The sequence below is a fragment of the Zootoca vivipara genome, chromosome 10 (genome assembly GCF_963506605.1).
Source record: "Zootoca vivipara chromosome 10, rZooViv1.1, whole genome shotgun sequence".
Lineage (NCBI taxonomy): Eukaryota > Metazoa > Chordata > Lepidosauria > Squamata > Lacertidae > Zootoca > Zootoca vivipara.
This window is the reverse complement of record NC_083285.1, coordinates 64,108,881-64,135,934: the sequence shown is the minus strand read 5'-3', so window position 1 is coordinate 64,135,934 and position 27,054 is coordinate 64,108,881. Positions and strand designations below refer to the sequence as shown.

General features: G+C 47.0%; 2 protein-coding genes across 4 annotated transcripts in view; one reads left to right on the top strand and one right to left on the bottom strand.

Moving 5' to 3' along the window:
- The window catches only part of ITIH5 (inter-alpha-trypsin inhibitor heavy chain 5), a 55,725-nt gene extending 36,748 nt beyond the window's left edge, over nucleotides 1-18,977 (bottom strand). Inside the window, exons 1-5 of the mRNA XM_035127994.2 lie at nucleotides 18,705-18,977; nucleotides 6,189-6,233; nucleotides 4,366-4,529; nucleotides 3,073-3,174; nucleotides 817-1,067 (exon numbers count right to left, since the gene is read on the bottom strand). Coding sequence (XP_034983885.2) covers nucleotides 817-1,067; nucleotides 3,073-3,174; nucleotides 4,366-4,529; nucleotides 6,189-6,233; nucleotides 18,705-18,824 — 682 coding nt within the window. The 5' untranslated portion in view covers nucleotides 18,825-18,977. The remainder of the gene's footprint in view (nucleotides 1-816; nucleotides 1,068-3,072; nucleotides 3,175-4,365; nucleotides 4,530-6,188; nucleotides 6,234-18,704) is intronic.
- Nucleotides 18,978-25,536: 6,559 nt separating this feature from the next.
- Nucleotides 25,537-27,054, top strand: part of ITIH2 (inter-alpha-trypsin inhibitor heavy chain 2) — a 41,964-nt gene continuing 40,446 nt past the window's right edge. For all 3 annotated transcript variants that reach the window (XM_060279210.1, XM_060279212.1, XM_060279209.1), the window contains exons 1-2: nucleotides 25,537-25,758; nucleotides 26,965-27,030. In XM_060279210.1, coding sequence (XP_060135193.1) covers nucleotides 25,675-25,758; nucleotides 26,965-27,030 — 150 coding nt within the window. In that variant the 5' untranslated portion in view covers nucleotides 25,537-25,674. The remainder of the gene's footprint in view (nucleotides 25,759-26,964; nucleotides 27,031-27,054) is intronic.

The following is a 27,054-nucleotide window of genomic DNA, read 5'->3' as shown; positions in this document are numbered from 1 at the left end:
TTTTTTTAAAAAAAAAAAACCAGACAGTTAATCATTGCGGAAGGAAGTATTCTTAATTGCCTGTATAGGCCCGGTGGAATAGAAAAGTTCTCAGCGGGCATTTAAAAGCTGGCACAGAAGGCATCTGCTGATTCTCTAATGGCAAAATATTCAACGGTTCCGGGCCACTTTCTCCTAATACATAATTTTGTGTCTATCCGCCTATGCAAAAATTCACTTACCCAGACACAAAAAAATTATACCCAGACCTTGCTACCAGCACAGCTGATTCAGATATTCAAACAGATAGAGCTTGCCATCTTCCTTAGTGGTTTGTGCCCTGCTAGTCAACTGCGGCCACTTTGGGGCAGGAGCCATGAAAAGAGGGAGTAGGAAGCGAGAACAGACAAATCAGGGAGCAGAACAGATCGGACAAACCAGTGTTTCTTTTGCCTCTCTTTTGCTGGTTGGCTGGTTACCATTTTTGGAAGAAACCATGGCAGTTGCAGGGGTGGAGAAACCATGGATGAGAAATGTTCCCATAGGAAATAAAGGAAGCCATCAGCCCGCTAAGCAAACCCTTGACGAATGAATGATTTCCTGGGAACACATTGTGTTCAGTAAGCGGGACCTGTCCGTATACATATTTTTGAGGTTTCTTTGAACTCTGATAGTGCCTCTTGCTTGCCTGGATGAAGAAACTAGCCCACGGTGCAGAGGTAAAAGTTGCCTCTGGCCATGCCCTCCTCTTCCACCTGGCCCCTGGAAGATTGCCTAGAACGGAATTTGGCCCTTAGCTGAAAAGCGTCCCTTGCCCCCGTGTTAAGTTCTACTCACCTTCGCTGCTCCCATTGCCCCTGCTCTTGCTGTTTTGGAGAGGCAGGACTTCCAGAGAGACGATGCCTGAATTTTCGAGAATGTTCACCTCCACCCGTAACTTCCCTACCAGCTGCTGAGGTCGGATGCTGACCGTGTACTGATACTTCCCCAAGCGTCTCTGCAACAGCTCCTCATAGTGCAGCAGGAAGACGGCTTCTGTTTTACGGGGAATTGTTCCAGAGGCTTTGAATGTCTCAACTCTGTTTTCCCTACCAGGAGAATTCAAAGGTGCAGTTAGCATGTGGGTTTCTATAGGGTGCATATTTTCATATACTTAGCACCTCATCCCCCACAGACACAATAGGGCACAAAGGAGACTACTTTGGTTGATATAGGTCTCAAAAGCCAGGAGGAGGCGGTAGCCATCAAAACAACCACAGCTCAGTGGTACACAGCACCTGTTTTGTGGGCCTTCGTTGCAGTCAAACCAACAATTCATATTTTGCCAGATAGGCACATGAAGGGGCTGAAGCTTACAGAGCTTTCCTGTAAAAAATGGCTAGAGAGAACTCTGTGAGATCACTTCCTTTGTCTGCCTTGGCAGGAAGCTGTAACACTACGTACTTCCTTCCTGCCTGGGCATCTCTTTTCTTCTTCCTCATGCCTCCAAACTGACCACATGTGCATGCCTGAGCTCGGCAGCTCAGACACCATTTTCAACATAGATTTTGTACTTTTGTAACTTGGATGGTCCCTGGGACGCGGGTGGCCCTGTGGGTTAAACCACTGAGCCTAGGGCTTGCCGATCAGAAGATCGGCGGTTCGAATCCCCGCGATGGGGTGAGCACCTGTTGCTCGGTCCCTGCTCCTGCCAACCTAGCAGTTTGAAAGCACGTCAAAGTGCAAGTAGATAAATATGTACTGCTACAGCGGTAGCAGTAAACGGTGTTACCATGCGCTGCTCTGGTTCGCCAGAAGCGGCTTTATCATGCTGGCCACATGACCTGGAAGCTGTACGCCGGCTCCCTCGGCCAATGATGCGAGATGAGCGCCGCAACCCCAGAGTCAGTCACGACTGGACCTAATGGTCAGGGGTCCCTTTACCTTTACCTTTAACTTGGGTGTTAATTATAAACCTGCCTTCATTTTGCTGCTCCTTCAAGACCTAGCTTATGTAAGTAAATACTACTTTTATTTCTTCACAAAACAATTTCTGTGTGGTTGTTATTTTTAAGGGGGAGAAAAGGGATAGTAACAGGGAAAATCCAGTTTGCCATAAAGTAGCCTGGATTATCGTTTCTAAAAGGTTAAATCAGTCAGAGGGCCTTCTCGGTAGTGGCGCCCTCCCATCAGATGTCAAGGAAATAAACAACTACCTGACTTTTAGAAAACATCCCCTATTTAGGGAAGTTTTTTATGTTTGATGTTTTATCATGTTAATATTCTATTGGGAGCTGCCCAGAGTGGCTGGAGAAACCCAGCCAGATGGGCTGGATATAAATATATGATTATTATTATTATTATTATTATTATTATTAGCCTTGTTTTAGCTTCCAAGTTTAAACCTGCAAAGGATGGTACAGTACTCTGCTGATCTCACTCATGAGAGCAAGGAAGCATAATAACCAAATAATATATCCTCTCCTAGTGCCTAAATCCATTCCTACATGTTTCACATTTAGAAGGTCTCGGATTTAATCCCTACATCTACAGGTCAGGCTGGGAATTTCCCGTCTGAAATCCATGGACAGCTGCTGCCAGTCAGTGAAGACAATGCTGAGGAGATGGACCAACGCTAATGCTATTCTAGGCTGTGTCAACAGAAGTAGAGTTCCCAGATCAAGGGGAGAAATCGTACCGCTCAATTCTGCCTTGGTCAGACCCCACCTGCAGTCCTGCATCCAGTTCTGTGTACCACCATTTAATAAGGATATCGACAGGCTGGAATGTGCCTGAATCCTGCCTTGAAGGTTTTCATTGAGGCATGGTGACAAGAAGTCTCACATGCAAGCCACTCCAAACTGCAAACAGCTGGATGGTTTCTGGAGCTTTGAAACAGGGTGTTTTTTTTTATAAAAAAAGAAGAAATTGAAAGAGGCAGCAGTGAAATCCTTGCATTGCCTTGTAAGTAATTACCCACCCCCATTTGCCTTTCCACATGAATTTCCCCTTAAAAATCTGCCCAGAGACCAGATAAGATGGGTCGAGTCCCCCATGTAAGACCTGGGACAGATCAAACTGCAGGAGGTCTGCCCCTCTCTATGCAATACCTACCCGTCACCTGTGGGTCTTGAATATCTGTTCTTTCTGTCCGTGCCCCCGTACTTCTGGTCCTTCCCAGTTACTTCCCCGTGGTAAACCCTCTCACCGATGACCCTGGAGCCACAAAAGAGAGAAGATTAGCACGAAGGGGCGTGGGATCAAGTGGATTCTGCCAGACACAGCTTTCCTTGTGGTGGTGAGATGCACTGTAGGTGGGTGGGCATTCCAGCCTTCCTATAAAACTGTCATTTAAAAAAATCTGAAATATTTTTTCCACCCGAAAGGACTGTTTTATAGGAAGGCTGGAATGCCCAGATGCATCGCATCTCACCATTGTGAGGATCGGCTGTGATCAGTTGACCTGTGTGCCTTCTTCGCCTGCTGCTGATACGCAACTTCGAATTCTCCCCACCCCAGCTTTTCCCCACTTAAGGTTCTTCACCGTCAAATAAAGGACTGTTTCTGCAAAGTAGGCCACATGGCCATGCAGCTAAGTGGTCAAGTTTACACTTGGGCATTCCAGCCTTCATACAAAACGGTCATCAAAATCTCCTTTCTAGTGGGAAAATTGGATATTTAAGTACGGTGAGCATTTTTGAATGCCGTTATATGACTGTTTCTGTCAGGAGTTCCCAAACTGAGCTGGGGGGAGGCCGTGGGATAACCTGGGAGGGGTGCAAAAGAAGCAACGGGGTACCAGGCAAATGTTGGAGGTGTGCTTGACTATCAGACTTTGAAAACCAGGTATCAATACATCATGTTCATCAGTTTTGATGAATTGAGTACACTAAATAGTTTGTATCGGATTCTGAACATTGCTGGCATCCATGCGACTTGAGAAGATTGCACCATCAAGGGTAAAGTCGAACTGTTGGAGAGTTTTGATAAGATGTGCAATTAATTATTACCGGTTTGAATTTTATTGTGTTATCGTCCTTAGTGGGTCATGCAAACTGCTATTCTGAATAACATTTTTTATAGGGGGGGGGCACTAGGGATGAGTTTATGGAACCGAGGGGGCACCGGCGGCGGGAGGCCTCATCAGGGAAAGCACGCCTTGGTATAAGAGCGGTTTCAGTTTAAGAACGAACTTCCGAAACGGATTCAGTTCATATAGCACTGTATATGAAAAGGTTTCCCTACATTCTATTGTGACATCAAATTCCAGAAATTTGGTGTGCTGGGTTTTTTTGGGGGGGGGTTATCATTTTGGAAAGTGCAAATATGTTAGGCTTGTCTTTAAATGCAAACTGGATCCCTCATTCCTAGCCACAGGTACCTAGCTAGGCAAAACCTCTCACCTACATGGTAAAATTGGAGATGAAGGCCGTGATGGGTATCTGCATCTCAAACTGGCCTTCCCTGGGCTCCGAACCGCTGTTCACCAAGGTGCAGGAGACGGTCGTAAATGCATAGCGAGAAATGATTGTGGATCTCACCGAGAATTCAGACATCCGGGGCCTGGTCTCCTGTTGGAAGAGAGCAGCCATTCCTTAGCGGCATCGCAACATGTCGATGCACCTCCAGCAATCCATTCCAGCTCTCTGAGCCTTCCTTCCCGAGTACAAGTGGCTTTCATTCATAACTGACTGCCAAGCAAATCCTTGCATGAAAGGCCCATAGGCAAAGGAGTGTTGGAGTCTCCTTGGGTGTGAATGGAAGTTTGTGAAAGGCGGGGAGCTCTGCTCAGCAGTTGCAAATTGTTCACGAAAGGTGAAGCCAGGACGTGGCACGTTCCTCGAGATCATTGATTCCGGACGGGCGGTTCCAAACGCTACGAGCAGAAGTGCAATTGGTTTTCTACACTGCTGGGGATATCCAACTTTCTCCTGTTATGTTCTGCTACTCACAGTGGGTGTGGCATAATCGCTCGTAATTATTACCAAATGTGCATCTTCTGATAATTGCACTTTTTGAAATGGTTGTAAGGTATGTTCCCTCCCCTCCCCAGTTGTTGTTGTTTTTTCACCAAAAAAAAACCTGCTTTGAGTCGGATTTTCTGAATAGTAAGCCAGCCATGGGGAACCTGCGATCCTCCAGGTTTTGCAAGACTACGAATCGCACAACCCGCTTGGCTCCACTGGCCATGCTGAAACGGCTGGTGGGAGTCCAGAAACATATTGAAACCCTCTGGTGTAGTACAGATGTCTCCCCACATGACTGTGTAGATCAGGCATCCCCAAACTCTGCCCTCCAGTTGTTTTGGGACCACAGCTCTCATCATCCCTAGCTAACAGGACCAGTGGTCAGGGATGATGGGAATTGTAGTCCCAAAACATCTGGAGGGCCGACTTTGAGGGTACCTGTTGTAGATGCATAGAGAAGGAAACTCCTTCTGAACTACACAGCCAATCGGAGTGCCTCATGTCATGCTGCCTGGTTGCTAAGCAACACCTCCACCCATCTTCCCCCGTGACTAGTTGAGTTTAACACTAACAGGATTAACCCTTAAGTTACAAACTGAATGATCTCTGCTGTTGCAACACAGAATATTGCCGGCTCGTAACTCCAGTGCTTAAGAGCTTCCACACAAGTTACTTGTATTAATCTGCAAGTCTTAACAACATGAGTCCAAGACACCTTGAGGGCTTTATCTCCCTACCCGATCACTGAGATCCTCGGAGGGAGCATAGCTGTCAAGTTCTCCCCTTTTTTAAGGGAAATTCCCTTATGCTGAATAGGCTTCCTCACGAGAAAAGGGAAAACCTTGACAGCTATGGGAGGGAGTCTCTGTTACTTGCACCCAATGGTTTAGATGTGCAGTTTATCTCTACCAGGAGGTGTTGTGGCCCCAATTCTATGCAACTCTCTCCCAGCCAAGACAGCCAAGCCCCCCCCCTCTTGAACTTCAGCTACTTGATGAGGACCTTTCCATTTCAGCACAAGACTTAAGTAAGTTGTGCTTTATGTTTTCACCTGCAGTTTTTGTTTGTTTAAAACGTCTTATTACGTTGATGGATGAGTTGATCTATGGATTGTTCTGCGAACTGTTTTGTGACCGTCTATGGTGAAAAGAAGTCTAGAAATATTGAGAACGAAACAAGCAAACAAACTAGCAAACTCATCCTTTCTTTTCTTGCAAAGACGACAGGTTTTTTGTAGGGAAATAGTAAGCACTGTGAACCTACCAATCTCTGCAGAAACCGGTTATGCCTTGGGACTCTTCGAGCAACCTGTAAAGATAGGGACACTGTTATTCATCGTGGCTTCCTTTTCAGAAAAACAACAACATGGCAGGTGCTGAAGAAAGATTTGTCGCAAGGAAATTAAGAATGTTAACAAGGTGGCCAAAAGGCAGGCCAAAGAGATCACACCAGTGAAATGTCATGCAAAAAGAGAGCTCTTCATGCCGAAGATAAAAAGAAGCACAGAGTTGGAAGGGGACACAAGGGTCATCTAGTCTAACCGCCTGCAATGCAGGAATATTTTTTGGCCAACGTGGGGCTTGAACCCACAACCCTGGCTGGATCTAGACACATTAAAAAAAAAAAGGTTTCAGGAAAACGTGTTGTAAACCTCATAAGGGGAAATCACGTTGCCAAAAGACGGGACTCCATAGCGCCATCTGGTGTCACGGTGTTATAACGCATGTTTAAAAAACACAAACAAACCTAATGAAGCTGATTTCAAAATTCAAAAAGAATTTCAGGAACAGGCTTGAAAGAGAAGTTGCTGAATTACAACTTATCACTAAACTGAAAACTATGGAGAGACCTGGTCTTAATAGAGATATTGGATTCTTGTCTCATCACATATGCTAATCATTGCATACTATCCCTTGCTTTTTCCTGTAGGACTAATTGCAGTCGTTAACAATCGTCAAAAGGTTTACCATACCCATTGAGTCAATCACCCATCTCCTACTACCCTCCTGAGAAAAACCCCACCCCACCCTCCCACTACATATAAGGGTCTGGTGACTTCTGTTTCAGTGTATCTGAAGAAGTGTGCATGCAAAAGAAAGAACAAAGTTAGTTGGTGGCACTGTGGGTTAAACCACTGAGCCTAGGGCTTGCCAATCAGAAGGTCGGTGGTTCGAATCCCCGCAACGGGGTGAGCTCCCGTTGCTCGGTCCCAGCTCCTGCCAACCTAGCAGTTCGGAAGCACGTCAAAGTGCAAGTAGATAAATAGGAACCGCTACAGCGGGAAGGTAAACGGCGTTTCCATGTGCTGCTCTGGTTTGCCAGAAGTGGCTTTGTCATGCTGGCCACATGACCTGGAAGCTGTACGCCGGCTCCCTCGGGCAATAACGCGAGATGAGCACCGCAACCCCAGAGTTGGTCACGACTGGACCTAATGGTCAGGGGTCCCTTTACCTTTTTTAGGTGCTACTAGACAATTTTATATATACTGTATATATTTTTATATATTTCTAATGAAGCTGAGTCTGCCAAGATTACGAGTCTCATGTTCTACCAACTGAACTATGGAATGAATATTTCTTGCACTTCTCTGCAAGGGATGGTTGCCCCATTTCAGAATTTTTAGTTTAGAGGAAAAGTGAGCAAGACGAAACATAATGGAAGTTTGCACAAATTATGCATGACATAATAGTGCGACAGTCTTTCTCCCTCTCTAAGAACACTCGGACTCATGGACAGCCAATGAGGCTGGATGTTGGAAGATTCAGGACAGCTAGAAGAAAGTCCTTCATGCAGCCCAGTGTTGAACTGTGGAACTCACTCCCACAGGAGGCAGGGATTGCCACCACCCTTTAAAAGAGGATAAGACTAATTCATGGGGGAGAGGGCTAGCAATGTCTCCTAGCCATGGTGTCTATGCTCTGAATGCTGCTCAATACCAGTTGCTGCAAATCACAGGAGGGGCATAGCTGCCAAGTCTCCCGTATTCCCCGGGAAACCCCCGTTTTTCCAGCTGTTCCCAGCTGAAAAAACAGATTTTTTTGTCCCCCCCCCCCGGTTTATTCTGGCGCGGCGGCCATTTTGGAACTGGGTGGAGCATGCTCAGAAGCGACTTTTGATGCTGCTTTGCCCAGTTCCAAAATGGCTGCAGCGCGACTTCTGGTGCGGCAGCCATTTTGGAACAGGGCAGGGCAGCATCAAAAGTAGCTTCTGAGGAGCATGCTCCGCCCAGTTCCAAAATGGCGGCAGCGCCACTTCCGGTCTGCTACTTCCGGTCCAGTCCCTTATTTCTCAGGCCGGAACTTGGCAGCTATGCAGGAGGGGAGAGGACTCTCGTGCCCAAGCCTTGCTAGCAGGCTTCCTGCAGGCATCACTGAGCTCATGGGTACCACACTGGCAATCCCTGGCGCAGGAAAGAAATCATTTCAACTGAGAAATAAAACGGTTGCGGTCATGGGCAGTTTTGTACTGAGCGATTGCTTGTCTAACCGACAAGTTCTCCTTATATTTATACACACACGTGCGCTTGAAAGCAAACAAATTCACAGGACAAAGCTGCGAAATGGAATTTTGATTGTATTGCCAAGTTATCGCCGGGTTTGTGTCCTGGTTTGAATGCTGGAACGTGCAGCAGTCAAGCAAAGGAATGCATGGGCCTTGGCGCAAAGCCAATCTATCCCCATAAAGTGTACACAAACACACACACACACAGCCAGCTATGCAGGGAACCTTTTAGAATTTTGTAAGTCACGTTGCAGCCGTGCTACTGTGATCCACACGCTGGTAAAATACAGATAAGACCCCTCTGATCTGTTATACATGGGACTGCCCTTGGAACAGCTGTTGTTTCTGAGATGTTTTCTTATCTATCTATCTATCTATCTATCTATCTATCTATCTATCTATTGCACTTATATCCCGCTTTTTTTCTCCAAGGAGCTCAAGGTGGGGGGGGTACACGGCTCTCCCTGTTTTATCCTCGCCACAACCCTGTGAGATAGGTTAGATTGAGAATGAGTGGTTGGGCCAAGATCACCCAGAGAGCTTCATGGCCGCGTGCAGATTTGAACCTTAGTCTCCCAGGTCCTGGAGATCTATGGGTGGAGGGCAGTATAAAAATTTAATAAATAATAATTGTCCACTACGCCCAGGGCCAGATTTAGGTTAGATGAGGCCCTAAGCTACTGAAGGTAACAGAGCCCTTTATATGTCCAGCTGTCCCTTGTCAAGAACAAATTGTCACTGTTCTTTGTGTTGAATATATGCTGTATGGTAATTTAGGGACGTAATAGATGATCTGCACCTTATTAATCAAGGAAACTCAAGGAAACTCCGATATGCTAAAGCGGAGGGTTCGAGGAAAGGAGACAGAAATTTGTACAACCAAGCTAGGAGCGCACTGACGAAGGAGATTATAGTGGCAAAACGAATCTATGATTCGGACTCAATTCTCAAACCTGTCTCGGCTACTCTTTGGAAGAATTTACAGAACATTTCTGAATATAAGAGAACATCTTTTACTGAATATAAGAAAACATATTCTTCTGCTCCGGAGAGTCAAAAATTGGCAAACGACCTGAATCAGTTTTATAGCAAAGTCAAGCATTATCAACTAGAGCAATTCACTCGGCGCCAGAGGCACCAACAACCACCTCAACCTGTTCTGAAGTCACTACAGGGACACAAGGCAAAAGCTCCAGGCGCAGTCGGAGTGGCTCCTCTTTGCTTGAAATAGTGTTCTGCACACTCCGATCCTCACACAGATATTTAACAGATATTTTGTATAAAGTACATTTACATTGTAAAATTAGCCAAAGCAAATTGCAAGTACGGTATGTAAGTACTTGGCGAATGAATTACTATTCTATTCTATTCTATAGGTATCTAAAGCCATTTTAACATAACAAAATATGTATTTTGTCAAGGTAATTGTTGAACTGAAATACAATTAAGAAGAAGTATATTAACAGTGAAATTTTTTAGGGGGGGGCCAAGAGAGTGGGGCCCTAAACTATAGCTTGTTTAGATTATACGTAAATCCAGCACTGACTATACCATACTGGTTTTAACTGCAGCAAGACGGTTAACTGTAACTAGCTGAACAGTTACAATATACAGGCTGTATATTGTCTCCCTGCTTATTTAACTTATATGCAGAATTCATCATGCGAAAGGCTGGACTAGATGAATCCCAAGCCGGAATTAAGATTGCCGGAAGAAATATCAACAACCTCAGATATGCAGATGACACAACCTTGGTGGCAGAAAGTGTGGAGGAATTAAAGAACCTTTTAATGAGGGTGAAAGAGGAGAGCGCAAAATATGGTCTGAAGCTCAACATCAAAAAAACCAAGATCATGGCCACTGGTCCCATCACCTCCTGGCAAATAGAAGGGGAAGAAATGGAGGCAGTGAGAGATTTCACCTTCTTGGGCTCCTTGATCACTGCAGATGGTGACAGCAGTCACGAAATTAAAAGACGCCTGCTTCTTGGGAGAAAAGCAATGACAAACCTAGACAGCATCTTAAAAAGCAGAGACATCACCTTGTAGACAAAGGTCCATATAGTTAAAGCTATGGTTTTCCCAGTAGTGATGTATGGAAGTGAGAGCTGGACCATAAAGAAGGCTGGTCGCTGAAGAATTGATGCTTTTGAATTATGGTGCTGGAGGAGACTCTTGAGAGTCCCATGGACTGCAAGAAGATCAAACCTATCCATTCTTAAGGAAATCAGCCCTGAGGGCTCACTGGAAGGACAGATTGTGAAGCTGAGACTTCAATACTTTGGCTACCTCATGAGATGTTGGGAAAGATTGAGGGCACAAGGAGAAGGGGACGACAGAGGACAAGATGTTTGGACAGTGCTACGAACATGAGTTTGACCAAACTGCGGGAGGCAGTGCAAGACAGGAGTGCCTGGCGTGCTATGGTCCATGGGGTCATGAAGAGTAGGACATGACTAAACGACTAAACAACAACAACAGCTAAACAGAAGGCATCTCACCGGTTCTCAAACCAGTTGGCTGATTGCCAGCCCATTTCCAAGCACAATTCAACTTTCTGGTCTTAGTCTTTAAGGTCCTGAATGGGATCTGAAGGACGGCTTCCTCCTATGTAGGAAGCTAACTTGGACAGTTGCTTTTAGCTGGTACATGTACTGTAGCAATGGAGGCTGGTCCATTCATTGAATGGTTACCATATGGCCTCTTTTTCAAGGACATGTCCTCTTTTTCATGGGTAGAGTTGATATAGAGATCGGTAGTTAAAAGTAGAAGTCTGCAAATGTGTCCTCTTTTTTTTGCTCTTCAACACATGGCAACCCTAGGGGGGCTGCCCCACCACCTCAGTCTGCTCTCCGCCAGCCCCCAGCTACCTGCCTTCTTGCTTACAGCCAACCCAGGGGGTGTTACTGCCTTTCAGCTCCCTCCTGCTGGGTCTCAGAGGTTGTAACTAGGAGGATGATCTTAATGGCAGGCCCCAAAACAGAGGCACTTATATAGGAACATTGGATTATATGGATTTAGACAGTGAGAGCTGTTGGGCTGTGGAACTGATGCCCTCGGGAGGTGGTGGACTCTCCTTCCTCAGTGGTTTTTAAGCAGAGGTTAGAATAATAGAATCAAAGAACTGTAGAGTTGGAAGGGACCCTGAGGGTCATCTAGTCCAACCCCCTGCAATGCAAGAATCTCAACTAAAGCATCCATGACAGATGGCCATCCATCCTCTGGTTAAAAACCTCTAAGGAAGGAGAGTCCACAACTTCCTGAAGGAGTTGGTTCCCAACAGCTTACTGTCAGGAAGTTCTTCCTGATAAGGATGCAATTTGAATTTCTCATATTATGTGCAATGTTCCGGCAAGGAAGAAAGGATAGTGTTCAGTGAAAGTGTTTCTACAGAATCCCCCTCTTAAAAGTGAGCAATAAGCCCTTTCCCTGGTGAAAAGGAACAGGAACTTCAGGAATGTAAGGGTATATTTTGCCTCCCATCCCCCACCCTACAATTTTCCTTGCTGTCAATTTATATCTGCTATTTTGCCTCCCAGAAATGATATTTTTATGACTGTTTACATGGAGGCTGGAATGCCAAGATGCTGGAGTCGAAACAAAATAAAAAAATTCCTTCCAGTAGCACCTTAGAGACCAACTAAGTTTGTCATTGGTATGAGCTTCTGTGTGCATGCTTTTTATTTTGTTTCGACTACAGCAGACCAACACGGCTACCTACCTGTAAGATGTTGGAGCTAAGTCACGCATTCCCCACTGTCAAAACACACGTGATCTCCTTTGCAGCTGTTTCCACCATTCTCTTGCAGACGCAGAATGGAAGTGATTTTGGTGCAAAGTATGGCACCTTCATTCATTTTCTTTCCAGCGATTTGGCTCATTGAAGGGTGGGGGGAGGGCTACCGCCATTCGTGGTTGGTGCCTATTGGAACTGGTAGGGCAGAAGGAAGGGAGCCCAACAGTAGGGGGAGCCAGAGCCAATGGCAGGCAGAGCCGACTAGATCTTGCTTTGTCCTCATCCGCATTCCTGCTGAGTTCTACTAGTGCAACACTGAAAACCAAGGAGGAAGAAACCAACAGCCAAGGCCACCTTCGGAACTGGTTGTAAGAAAGAAGATTGGCAGGTGTGGACAGCCTGAGGCTGTTGGGGCACTGACCCATTTGCCCTAATGGACTACCCTCTACTGACCACATTCCTTCATGGTCAGCTGTCATAGATTAGCTGGAAGCATAGGAATGGTGGGAGACACCAGCTGGGGAACCCCAAGGGAGGAAGGATTGGAGCCAGGGGATTGGTGGTAGGATGACAATAAGTGGTCAGAGGGAGAAGAGGGAGAAGACTAGGAAGAGGAGGAAGCTGAAGAGGCAATGGGACTTAGTGAGCAGGAAGAGTCTGTGGCAGAGAACAGTCCAGAATCAGAGGCAGAAGTTGGAGAGGAGAGGAGCCAAGAGGCAGAAAGGAGTCAGGCTGGTCAGGAAGCCAGGCTGTCTCCCCTTCCTGCAGTGACCAGCTCCCTTCCGCCGGGTCTCCCAGAACCCAAAGAGGTATGAAGAGAGCGGAGCAAAGACAGGCAAGACGAAGGAGCCTCAGATTGGAAGGAGCCTGCAGAGAAGAGCTGCTGTGCTTACTAGGCCTGGACTCCTGAGTTGTTTGTTTCTTTGAAAAAAGAGAGAGAACTTCACTGGCACCATGTGAGTTATTGCTGGCCTGCTCCTGACACCCACCCTGACACCAGCCCTCCCAGGACTGCATGCCAAGGGTGGTCGTGACCAGAGGCAAAAGTGGAAGGAGCAAACATGATACCTTTGTACAGCAGGCTACATCCCAACCATGCAAAAGTCACGCTCACCTCTCCATCATCAGTCTAGGCAAGCAAGAGATATTTTCTCAGCTCCGGAACACATGCCATTGCTGTTTTTAGCTACTTTATTTTTATTACCCTGTGTTCTGTGATGATGTTTTTAAATGTTGTAAACTGCAAACTTGGAAGAAAGGTGGGATTTAAATATCTTTATAATTATAGTAACAATTGCAACCAGACCAATGCACTGGAGAAGAGATCCGAGAAGTGCTGATGGGGGCTGTAGCCCAGAGAGATGGGTGTGGCCTTGGGAAGGTTCTGAGGGCCATATAGTGTGGTCCGGGGGGCCCGCATTCACACACACACACGGCTGAAGCACAACACCCTTGATCTAAATGTTTTCTAGAATTTGAAGCCGATATCGTGCATGTGAAAATGTACACTTGTCATGTTATCCTGATAGTGCTGTGTAGTGGTTACAGTGTTGGGATACGACCTGGGAGACCCGGGTTCAAATCCCTACTCGGAAATGAAGCTCAGTTGGGTGACTTTGGGCCAGACACTGTTTCTCAGCCTAACCTACCTCGCAGGGTTGTTGTGGGGATTTAATAAGCAGGGAGAAGCACGTGACCCACTATGAGCTTCTTGGAGGAAAAGCTGTGTTTAAAATGCAATAAATGCATAATGCAATAAAATGCTATTAATAAATAAAAATAATAATTCTGTAATGAAAAACCCCAGAGGGCCAACCCACCAGCAATTTGGCTTATGCCTGGCTGGCCGGTGGCCCATTCTGTAGAACTTTCTGCTAAGAAACAAGCCCTGCAGAGCAGATGTGTAGAAAACGCAATTGCCGGACCATTTTGCAGATTGCATTTATGTCCTTGCAAAGCAATAACCCACAGGAAGGGCATGCGAGCTGGCAGCTTTATAAACCTCTCGCTGGAACAGATGATGTTAACCAGCGCTACCGCAACAACCCCTGGCAACAAGTGTGGGCATTTGTTTATTGCTGCCCCGGGGCGGAAAAGTGAATGACGTGAATATATCCCACAGCCAAGTCATTCCTTCGCAATGCCTCCCGCCCAGCCAGCAACTAAGCTGATCTGTCAAATGTAGTTCTGCAACCCGTCGTGATTGCAGAGAAATCCCCTGGATTTGGAAATGCTTCTCTGACTTAAATATAGAATATAAACCGGGGGAGTAAAGTCCCCTTGACTGGGCTGGGGAAACTTGGGTCCAGATTCCAAAATATTGCAAATAGGAAACAGAGTTCTGTAAAAACTATTTCACGCAATCCACATTGACCTGTAGCCTTTCAGATGTTGCTGGAATTCGACTCTCATCCTCCCTCCCCACTGACCAGGCTGGCTGGAGACGATGGGAGTTGGAGTCCAACAACATCTGGAGGTGGGGATATAAGAACATAAAAAGAGCCTGCAGGATCAGACCAATGGCCCATCTAGTTCAGCATCCTTTCCTCACAGCGACCAGCCAGATGTCTGTTGGAAGCCCGCGAGCAGGATTCGAACACAAGAGCCCTCTCCCCTCCTGTGGTTTCCAGCAACTGGTATTCAGAAGCACCATGGCAAATAACCATCAGTAGCTCTTTCCTCCATGACTCTGTCTAATCCTGTTTTAAAGCCATCCAGGTTGGTAGCTGACATTGCATCCTGTGGAAGGGAGTTCCATAGTTTTGGTTCCTCGTCTTTGATGAATACACTTTAGTTGCATTAACAGTACCCTGGCGCTGTGGGTTAAACCTCAGAGCCTAGGGCTTGCCGATCAGAAGGTCGGCGGTTCAAATCCCCACGACGGGGTGAGCTCCCGTTGCTCGGTCCCAGCTCCTGCCCACCTAGCAGTTCGAAAGCACGTCAAAGTGCAAGTAGATAAATAGGTACCACTCCGGCGGAAGGTAAATGGCATTTCCATGTGCTGCTCTAGTTCGCCAGAAGCGGCTTAGCTTAGTCATGCTGGCTACATGACCCAGAAGCTGTACACCAGCTCCCTCGACCAGTAAAGCAAGATGAGTGCCGCAACCCCAGAGTCGTCCACGACTGGACCTAACGGTCAGGGGTCCCTTTACCTTTACCTTTAATACTTCACTGCCAGCATTATTCCTTCTGTTTCCAGTTTCCAAGCATGAGTGCTGTTGCTCATGTAAACAAAATTGCTTCTCTCTCCTTCTCTCTCTCTCTCTCTCTCTCTCTCTCTCTCTCTCTCTCTCTCTCTCACACACACACACACACACACACACACACACACACCAGGGAGTATTCGTATGCTGGGGAATACCCCAAAGTTTTCAGAACTACAAAAAAGGGGGGAGAGACAGGTGCCACATAACCCTCACTCTCTGAGGTTTTAAGAAATCAATCATTTCTTGGGGCAGCTTATTCACTTTGGAACTCCCTGCCTATTGACAACAGCATACATCAAGAGACATCTTAATTCTCTCTCAGAGCTACCATTTCCAGAGTGGTTTAACGATAAATCCTTCTTCCCAGGGAACTCTGGGAATCAAAGCTCTGTAAGGGGACCAGGGGCTTCTTGGCACCCTTAGCAAACTACAGCTCCCAGAATCCTTTGCGGGAAGTCATGGCTGTTTAAAGTGACATGATAATGCTTTAAATGCATGAATGTGGCCCAGGGCTGGTTTAATGATAATGAGTCGTTAAGAAAAGGAAGCAGCAGGAGCCTTGAAGTTACCCATTGATAGTGAGCCACCGGATGACAAACTCAGAGACAATCCTTCCCCCCCCCCCATGGTGAAGTGCATTCTGTTTCTACTGCAGTTATAGAATATCTTATTCAGTTTGTATCCCGCCCTTCCTCCCAAGGGCATTGAGGGCGGCAAACACATCAATTGCAATATCGTTAACAACATTTTAAAAAGAAGGTTAAATGCGATCATATTTTCTGCCAGGGGCAGTATCTTGCAGTCATCAAATGCCTGGGGTAAGCAGGGATGTTTTTGAATTCACTCCTGAAAGTCAACAATGAGGGAGGGAGACGCACCTCATGAGGGAGGGCATTCCATGAATGGGGAGCCACCACTGAGAAGGCCCTGTCATGGGTTCGATGCCAGCTGGGCAAAGCAGAACAATGGGTCTGCTCAGGGTATGACTTGGATGTCATACCCTGGATTTTAGCTGGATGTCACCCACAGCTGTTGCATTGATAAATATAAATTAGGGTGTGCAAAATGTACACAGACCTATGCTTTCTTTCTGCGATCAGTTCCCTCTTTTTTGGTGATGTGTAAGTGGATGCCTTAAGCAGCCGGCCCCTCATGAAAGATGCATAGGTAAAACATATTGAAAACTGCCCCTGTGGCAGAATAGCAGAGGGAAAGCAGTGGGCATGGAAAGGGTTAAGCCTGTGGTGGGCAACCTGCAGGTAGGGCTTCCAGATGCTATTGGACTCCAACTCCCATCATTCCTTGCCTGTTGCCCTTGCTGGCTGGGGCTGATGGGACTTGGTGTCCAATAGCCTCCGGAGGAACCACATGATGGTTCCTCATCACTGGGTTAAGTGCCCCTCCCCAGCTGCCTCCCCTCACCAGCATCTTCACCTCCAGATCACTCTGAAGCTATTTTTCCCCCAGGGTAAAAGTTGCTATTTCCTTTTGTTCTGTGTGTTTGCCTCTCACCTGCCATTCAACCCAGGATTTCCTAGTGAATTCCTTAGGCTTGTTTAGTTAGGTGTTCCTGTGGTGTAAAGGACAACACGCCTCTCGCTTTGCACAAGATCCCAAACAAAACACAGAGAATCTGGGGAAAGATGAGACGGAAGCTGAGAAAACAACCTGTGGGTTCAGGGCCGGCTCTAGGGGTAGACTGGGTGGTGCGGGGGGCCAGGGCGCCGGCCCGGCAGAGTCGCGTGGAAGCCATGCTACGTTCTGCGCCCGCCCACCAGCCGCGACAAGAAACGGGGTGGAGCGGGGGCGCTGGAGCGATCTCCGCACCACGGCGCCAGGGCGCCCGACATAGTTGTGACGGCCCTGCGTGGGTTCCAGAGATAGCACCTCGAATTGTCTGAAGGGGCAAGGTGTAGGGTTGCCAGACTCAATAGAGGACAGGACTTCTGTGCCTTTAATTGCCCTGCTCTCTTTTGAGTCTGGAAACCTTAAAGAGAAACCAGCAGACCCTTTGCTGGGAAATTAAACAACCCTAGCGAGGTGAAACCCCAAGACGGATGAAGGGATATTTGAGCATTCTGACTTTGGCTTCTGAGAGAGTTGGGGATGGAAAAAACAGCCTTCCTAAATCAGACCGAAGGTCCATTTACAGTACAGTCCTATGTCTACCTGGGAGAAAGTCTCCTCAGGCTGAGTGGGCCTTACTCTCGAGTAAGTGTGCATAGGATTGCAGCTAGTAGTCTGACGAGCCAGACTGATTGAAATTCCAAAATGTCCATCATCAGGATGGGTTTCAGGGCAATGTACAGCAATCCTTCCCCCCCACCCCAAAAGAATCATAGAATCGTAGAGTTGGAAGAGACCACAAGGGCCATCCAGTCCAACCCCCTGCCAAGCAGGAAACACCATCAAAGCATTCTTGACATATGCCTGTCAAGCCTCTGCTTAAAGACCTCCAAAGAAGGAGACTCCACCACACTCCTTGGTAGCAAATTCCACTGCCGAACAGCTCTTACTGTCACAGTATAATAGATCCTATCTCAGTTATCCTTCAGCACAGAAGAAAACTGAGAGGCAAGCAAACTATATTGAGCAAGCAAAGGGCTACAGGAAGCATGCAAGCCGGGTGATGAACGTCCTCTGTTGTTTGTCCTCAGTACCAAGGTATACTGCAGTTGAAAAGGGAGGCTCTATTTAGCTACCGGGGGTGGCATCATTCATGTTTAAGCAGGGCTGTCAAATCCAGCCTTCAAGAATGGGGCCCTCCTGCACCTTAAGTTTGAATATTGTTTTATTTATTTGCCAGGTATAAATATCACCCCTCCAAAGTCAGGGTTTTCTTTAGCTGAGATTCCCCGCATTGCAGGGGGTTGGACTAGATGATCCTCGGGGTTCCCTTCTAACACTACAATTCTATGATTTGTAGCTGCATTTCTCATAGAACTCTTATTATATGATAAGGGAACCCTTTTAGGGACTAAACTTGCCAACTCTGCATATAAGGGATGATTGCGAAGGTCTTTTCCTTAATTAAGCTTGCCACTTTTTAATTTATTTTCAGCTACCCCACCCTTTTATTTTAACAGCAGCTGGACACACAGGAAGAAAACCAGCGAACCTTTACCCACTGGGCTAAGAGAAAAGCTTTGCTTGCTAAATTATGTCGGATTGCTCCTCAAGCCACAGGAGCTGAGCTCCACACACCCTTTCTCAGTTATTCTGCTCCCTGCCTGTTAACAGTCTCCTATAATCTGGCCACAAACCCACAACAATATTATTATTATTATTATTATTATTATTATTATTATTATTATTATTATTATTAAAAAGATCTTACATTGTCAATGAGGTTGTAATCCAAAATCTCAGCTTCTTCTAGGTCCCTGGCTAGGAGTTCGGGATCTTGCTGTGCAGAAACGGCCGAGAGACGACAGCAAAGCCATACCAGCCAGATCATGGTGGAAAACACGACCCAAAATGAGAGGGACTGGGTGAATTCACATCTCAGCCTGCAGCTCACTGAGATGGGGAAAGCATCTGACGGCAGTCTGCTTGGCTGCTCGCCTCGCCCTTCTCTCCTCCCCTGGACCCAGCCCCTTTGCCAGAGTTCATAGCCAAGCCCGGGGTTTCCTCGCTCAAGTTTAATTTACCAGAAAGGGAAACACAAGCTCATCTTGCTGGATTTCCTGATAAAGTCCAGTTGCTCAGGAGCTCCACTTGCTTCGGCCAAGATTCTGGGTTTCATTTCTTCCAGATTCAGCTCAGTCCCAGATAGGGAAGAGAGGGGTGTGTGAGAAATTCGATTCAGTTTGCCTCTAAAAGGTGAACCCACCTGTTCTGTGCTTTCCTGAAGAGCGCACGAGCCGAAAACCGGGCTGCCCACCAAAATTCACGCTTCTCCAAATTTTGCAATGTGATTCTCCAGCCAAGGAATGTGTGCAGGAATGCATATACAGTGGATACATACAAATGGCTATACAGTGGTGCCTCGCTAGATGAAATCAATTCGTTCCACGGGTCTTTTCTTATAGCGAAAAATTCGTCTAGCGAATTCCATAGGAATGCATTGAATTTTTTTTTGAATTTTTTTTTGCCCATAGGAACGCATTAATTGAATTTCAATGCATTCCTATGGGAAACCGCGCTTCGCTAGACGAATTTTTCGTAAAGCGCATTCGTCTAGCGAAGCAAGCTCTGCTCGAAAAATCCTTTCGTTAAGCGGAAATTTCGTTAAGCAGGGCATTCGTTAACCGAGGCACCACTGTATTGTGGACAATGGCACACGAACGTGCATCGTCTCGGGGGGAACGGCTTGCAAAGATGTGCAAAGCGGAATTCAAAAAGATGTTTGTGTACCACGAAGCCGCTGGTGAATTTTCATGATGGCTTTTTAAAAAACCGGTGGGGAAGTGTGGAGAGCTGAATTTAGAAAAAAATGAGAAACTGGTATTGACAGATTTTCTCATCCCTGGTCCCAGATGTGCTCATGTCCTGCTTTTGGGCTTCCCTCAAACATCTGCTTGGGCCCTGTAAGACCAAGATGCTGGCCTGATCCACCAATGCTCTCTTTATGTGCTCCCAGCATCAGGCTGAAAGCTCTGGATGATGTAAAGCAGGCATGTCCAACAGGTAGATCGTGATCTACCGGTAGATCACTGGATGTCTGTGGTAGATCACTGGTAGATCAGTGGCTCCCCCCAAAGAAGCTAAAAAACTTTGGCTTCCCTAAAAAAAGCTCAACATCTTTGCCCTGCACCCCTAAAATGACCTTAACCATCCAAAACAGGGCTTTCCTTCCTTAAAAAAAAAAAAGCAACAAAGCTCAACGTCGCTTTTCTCTTCCCTAAAGAAGATCAACAACTTTTACGTGAACCCCCCAAAACAGGGCTTTCCTTCCTAAAAAAACTCAACAACTTTGACCTGAACCCACAAAAAGGGGGTAGATCACTGCCAGTTTTTATCTCTGTGAGTAGATCGCAGTCTCTTGAAAGTTGGCCACCCCTGATGTAAAGTAAGGCTAAGGTGGTGCCTTGGTGCATGTGAAGGGTGCTGTTATCCTTACCAGACAGTCCCCGGATTGACAACTCTGTCCCCGGACAAAATCTGTCCCCGGAATGTCCCCAGATTTCATTTAACGTCCCTGGATTTATATTTTAAGTGTTATAGATTTATTAGTAGGGAATGAATGTTGCGTGGTTGGTTCAATGGCACAAGACACATCATATGGGGACTTCTGGCAAGGCAAAATGGCGGGCGCCACGGCAGCGAGCAGCTCCTGAAGCCATCCAGAGCCAACTGCTCTACCAGGCTGGCTCTGGGCTGCTGAGACTGCCGCTGCCGAGGGGGAACCGGGGATGCCCGGTGCGTCAACTGGGGGAACCGGTGACTCCACCCCACGACCCAAATTGAGCCGGGAGCGAGAGAGCGCGGCCACCGGCTGACTGCCCAGTGGCGCTCCGGGGCCAGGAAAGCCCCGGAGCTGATGCAGGGAGAAGGAGGAGAGGAGAAGGAGAAGGGAGAGAGAGAAAGAGGAAGGAGGGGAAAAGAGGGGCGCCCCAACCTTGCCGTGCTGCTGCTGCTGCTGCCGCCACCGTGGCTGAGCCTACTGCATGGGCCCAGAGGAAGGCTGCGCAACAGAGGAGACCACAGAAGAGATTACTTCTTTTTTAATAAAAACAAAACAAAACTTTTTTTTCTCTTTTCAAAAAAAAAAAAGCGTCCCCGGATTCTTTGAAAAAAAATCTGGTAACCTTATGTTATCACTTACTTCGCCCTGGGATTACAGGCCACAGCTTCCAGCAGAACTGAGCCCCACCGCCTATCTTCATGAAAATAACTAGGTGGCCTTCTGTGGGAATTAATTGTGGCAGCCCAGCAGGTCCTAGCCTCTCTCTTCTTCCACATCCACCAAACATGGCAGAAGGGAAGGAAGCTTTCTGCACTGTCGGCTCAGAGGAGGACTGGTGTATCATGACAACCAATTCTCGCATTCCCCTAGAAACATAGGAAGCTGCCTTAAATGGCTTAGGAACCTCAAGGACCTCCTCCCCACCCTATAAACCGACCCGGACTCTGCCTTCATCATCTGAAGCCCTTCTTAATGTGCCTCCTTCATGTGAGGTCCGGAGCGTGGTCACATGATAAAGGGCCTTTTCTGCAGTGGCCCCCTGTTTGTAGAATGCTCTTCCTTTTCAACCAAGCTTTTGGCTGATAAATATTCGACAGCCTTTCAAATGTGTTTGTGGCAGGAGGGTTCTTGTATTGTTGTTTCTGTTTTATTTGTGCTTTATCTCGTGTTTTTATCTTGCAAACTCTCCTGAGATCTTTTGATGAAAGGGTGGTAAATAATAATAATAATAATAATAATAATAATAATAATAATAATAATAATAATAATGTATACCAAATCAGACTGTTGGTCCATCCAGCTCAGTAACGTCTTCACTGACTGGCAGAGGCTGTCCAGGATTCTAGATCAGGATCTGTCCTAGTTCTGCCTGGAGTTGCCAGGAATTGAACCCAGGATCTTCTGCATGCAAAGCAGATGATCTGCCACCGAGAGCTACAGCCTTTCCTCTTCTCCCTCTCATCTCCCTCTCTCCTTTTGATAGCCAAGGACAGCTTTCGAGTGGCTGTTTTGTTTGGCACTGCACGCTTCACAATGAGAACATGCGGATGTGAGCTTGTTTCTGCTTATTGGCGGCTCCCAAGGAACAAACCTGTGCCCAAAACAAACAGGCGTGTTACATGAACGGGTACATGCTCGGCCGTGTGGCTTGTCTGCAGGGCTCGATGCGAGAGGTGTGCCCTGCAAAGTGGCGCGCACGCTCCAGAATGAAAGATCTGAACACGTCTCCACTCCAAAGCGACAGAGTGAGCTGCTTAGGCCAACACCTGTCTTTCCACATTAGTCGTTGGCAACTGGTCAGTCCTGGGCCAAGGCCAGCCCAAAAGAGGTTGCCAGCTCTCTCGGAGGTCAAATAAGAATACACACCCACACACACTGTCCTGACTTGCCGGCTAATCGTGCAACCAGCTGTTATTTCTGCCTCGGAGCCAATTCCTTACCAGCAGGGGAAGCAACTGCAGGAATTCCTCTTGTGAATTTATTCCCAGGCTTGCATGAGCACCATTGCCAACTGACCAGATAACCCCCAACTTGGAGGGTTCTGGTGTCCTTAACAGCAGTCGGAGGTGGCAAAAAATCAGTATGAGGAGCATGAAACATGATTGCTAAAGATTTTGCATTTGGTGGCATGTTTTGCTGCTGAAGTTTCTTGCTCCTGTTTTTTTTGGGGGGGGGGTCTGTTTGATTGGTTTTTGTATAGCCTGTATTGTAGTGTAATTTCCCCCCATAACTTAAAAAAATGACTGCAGTATTCACCAATTCAAAACAGATTTGTGCAGGAGACAAAACTGTTCTCTGAGCTATGCTTGAAAGCAGGGCCGTCTTTAGCAGATGAGCGCCGAGTGCAAATATCTGCCCAGCTCCCCCAAATTACCATGGATAGTGAGGGGGGGGAAGCTGCGCACTGCCTGCCATGGGGGGGGGCAACTCTCCCCTGTGCCGCTGCAGGAGAGCAATCCCATGGAGGCTTGGGAGGCAAGCTGCATGCCCACCAGCCCTATGGTTGACGGGGCGCAGCTGGCGGGCGTGCAGGGAAAGGGGAGACGGCCGGCAAAGCCGCGCAGCTCCCCTACTTGCTGGGGCGCACCTGAGAAGCCGGCGCCCTGGTGCAACGCACCACTATGCACTATGGGAAAGATGGCTCTGCTTGAAAGTACTCGCAACGTTTGCAACGGCACATAAGAGAGCAGTGTAGCTGGAGGTCTCCTCGGGAGTAGGGAGTGGGGAGGAATTTGATTCCGTTTGTGTTCAAAGTGAACCTACCTAATCCACACTTTCTGACCAGAGGAATGACCACTGGCAGGAACACAGAGAGAACAAATGCAACGGTGTATCTGCAGCAGCACAACCGGACGCCTTTGTCTGCCCCAGCTGGAACAAAACATGTCTCTCCCATATCGGTCTCTCCAGGCACAGCAGGTGCTGCAACCTTCCAAAAGTTTGACAATGGCACACTCCTCCATTGTCTCCCGAGACAGATGGATGCCAGCAAGGAATGCAAATCTAAATTGAGCCATCCTTTGAATTCCACACATCTTCAAATTTTGCAACGTATGTAAAAAACAAAACAAAAAGTATATCCTGAGATGTGCATAAGTATGTATAAAATGCATCTGTTAGTGAACAGACCAGAAAGAATGCATTATATTAGGGGAAATCGCTTTGCAAAATGTCTACGTTAGGCAAGATTGCATAAACAAATGTATATAAAAGGAGAAAAATGTGTTTTTAGGACACATCTTATTTTTATGGTTGTAAGTCAAAAGTTGTTTTAAATGGTTTTTAATACGTATTGTTTTTTAATGTGTGACCTGCCCTGGGAGCTTACAGGGAAGGACAGGTAATAATAATAATTTTTAAAAGCCAGTGCTTTGCCACGAGGACATTTATTATTTAAAAAACCAAACAAACCCACAGACTGATGTGGAAATGAGAAGAACCGGACTTGCGGTCGGAAAAATGACAAATGCAGAGAAACAAAAACTGGCAGATTTATTTATTTCTTACTCAGGAATCTGGAGCCAAGATCATAGAGGGGAGGTTTCTGGATTCACGGGTGTGGGAGCTTGAGAGTCAGGGTGCGTTGTTTGTTTATGCAAGTTCTGGGAATGCCGTATACAGTACTGGGATCAAAGTGAACAAAACCCGGAGCTAGATGGCTTTATTTGCAAATAGGAGTGTACAAAATGTGAAAGCCAAATTGTTTTCCCCGCCTTTGAACTATAACTGAGCACGCCCTGCCACCTAGTGGTGCCCTGGGTAAGTACCGCCATCACACACAAATAAGTTTGCCTGATGGCAGTTGTTTTGCTAAGTTTCCCTTGGGACTTTTCTACCTTGTAAGGCAGAGGGCAGGGACCTGCGGCCCTCCAGAGACCACAACTCCCACCATCCTTGCCTATTGTTGATGCTGGCAGGAGCTGATGGGAGTTAGAGTCCACTAATCTCTGGAGAACCACAGGAGCCCCCACCCAGATTTGCCTTTGATAACCCGGTTCTCTTCCACTTTTTAGGTGATTTTAAAATAACAACAACAACAACAACAACAACAACAACAACAACAACAACCATGATGAAAGTTCAGGAAACCAAGCCTTGTGAGAGAACAGTTGATGGAGCTGGGTATATTTAGCCTGGAGAAGAGAGGACTAAGAGGTGATATGAATGCTGTCGTCAAATATTTGAAGGGCTGCCACATGGAAGATGGAGCAAGCTTGTTTTCTCCTGCTCTGGAGGGTAGGACTCGAACCAATGGCTTCAAGTTACAAGAAAGGAGTTTCTGACCTAAGAACAGGAAGAATGTTCTGAGGGTAAGAGCTGATTGACAGGGGGATGAACTCCCTTAGGAGGTGAACTCTCCATTCCTGGGAGATTTTTAAGCAAAGGTTGGGTGGCCATCTGCCCTGGATGCTTTAGCTGAGATTCCTGCATTGCAGGGGGTTGGACTAGATGACCCTTGGGGTACCTTCCAATTCTACGATTCTATTATTCCCTGCCTACGGGCCCCACCAGCCCCTGGTGCACCTGCAATTTCTGGTTCCTTCAAATATCTGGAGGAAGAGGGTTTTTGACACTTAGGGGCTGTCTGAGTCGGAATTCCCACTCCCCCCACTGAGCATGCTCAGTGGCCACTGAATGTTGACCATCTACTGCAGGGGAGGGGGAAAGAATGGAGTGGCTGGGTTCTTGCACAGGGGAGCACCCCGCGCTGCAACATTCTGTTGCAGGTCCAACTGATGTCTATTAACTAGAAGATCCTTCCATGGATGTTACCAGCTAGGCCACCCCTGTTCTTTGCTGTTCTCCTTTGCAGCATGTCCCCCCCCCCTCTTGTTCTCCCCTCTCCATCCCATGGCCAGGCTGCTCTCCCATAGCACGTGACTCAGTCCGGAGGCAGAGGGCAAAAGCTACAAAGGGAAGCGGAGCAGAGCCTATCCAAAGCCGAGCCATTATCAGAGGATGCCGGTATGGAGAAGCCACTGTTTGCACAACCCCCTAACCTGTGCCCCAACTTGCAAATATTTGCCCGAGTCCAACCAAAGTTAGCATTTCTAAAGAGCCTTCAAAATACTAGAGAGCCTTCTGCGGCTGTTTTTAACTCCTCCTTGAACTTGGTTCGGCAGAGCAGAGAGACCCGCCACCCGGCCTTTATGCTTGCCGTTCCCAGGAAAGGGACAAAATGAAGCCTCTCGCTCGTTTCCTAGTCTTGCTCTTTGCTTTAGAAATATGGGGCTTTGATTTCATCGTTGAAGAAAACCCAGAGGTAAGTGTCCGTTTCCATCCCGGGCCACAACCTTCTAAATCTATGGAGGAAGACAAAGAAAGGGTTGCCTTCATTTCTCCCTCTGCTCTTTCTTTCTTATGAACTTCACGGCACAAGCCAATTGCAGGTCTACACAGAAGTAAGCCCCGTTGAGTTCATTGGGGCTCATTCCCCAGCTAATAGGAACAGGACTCTGTTGCCTTAATCAGCACCATAGCTGTCAGGTTTTCCCTTTTCTCGCGAGGAAGCCTATTCAGCATAAGGGAATTTCCCTTTAAAAAAGGGAGAACTTGACAGCTATGATCAGCACAGTTGCTTTAACTAAGATGTAACCAATTTAACCAGCTGGCAGTGTGATTCTATACATATGCCCAAGCTTGCTTTTTACCCTCTCCTTCTCCTTCCCTTTTCCTCTTGTCTCTTAGGTCAAGTCTCTTTGGTTGTGAGGTCGAAGGACCTCAAAACGGAATACAGGGTCCTCCTTCCAACAAGGAGGTAGTCCGAGGTAGGCCGAGAAGTTAAGATTAGCCCGAGATCACCCTGCAGAACGACAGTTCTCGGAATGCTTGAAAAATCAATCCCATCTTCCCAGGGAGCTCTGGGAATTATAGGTCTGTGAAGGAAATAGGAGTCTCCCAACAGCACCCTGGATGAACTACAGCTCCCAGGATTCCTTGTGGGAAGCCATGGGCACTAAAGTGGTATAACGAGGCTTTAAATGGGGCCTCAATCGGATGGGGATTTGTGCTTCTGCATCTGCGTGTTCTTGGTGAGGGTATATTCTCTTGTTAATAGCTGACTTGTAAAGTTTCGGCACCATCGCAAAATTCGGATATGTGCAAATTTTGAAGTTTTAGATGTGTTTCAGTTTGCTCATCGTTTTGGAAAGCGCAGATTTGATAGATTTTAAATGTGCGCTGAACCAAATGCCTCCTCCATCCCAAATCCCAGAACAACACTCTCTGATTCTTGATAGTGTATCTACGCATAACGTTTCACAGATCAGTCTGCAACGGGAGTAACAAACGCACATCAATTGTACATCCTGCGCAAAGCAAATTGCTGTTGCCTAGTCATCTTGGGTTGCTTGCTGCCTCAGTTAGCTTGACCGTCTTCACTCGCTTTCGGGTGGTAAGTTCACCATTGGCGTGTCTTGAACCGAACACACAACTTGCTCCCCTGATCTTGCCATTGGTTTTCTTTTAGGATCTCCTTGATGTAGAGATTGGTGCGTTCTTTGCGAGATCCCCTCTGCGCCATGGCAGATCCCAGGTACAAGTTGCTCACTTATTTACT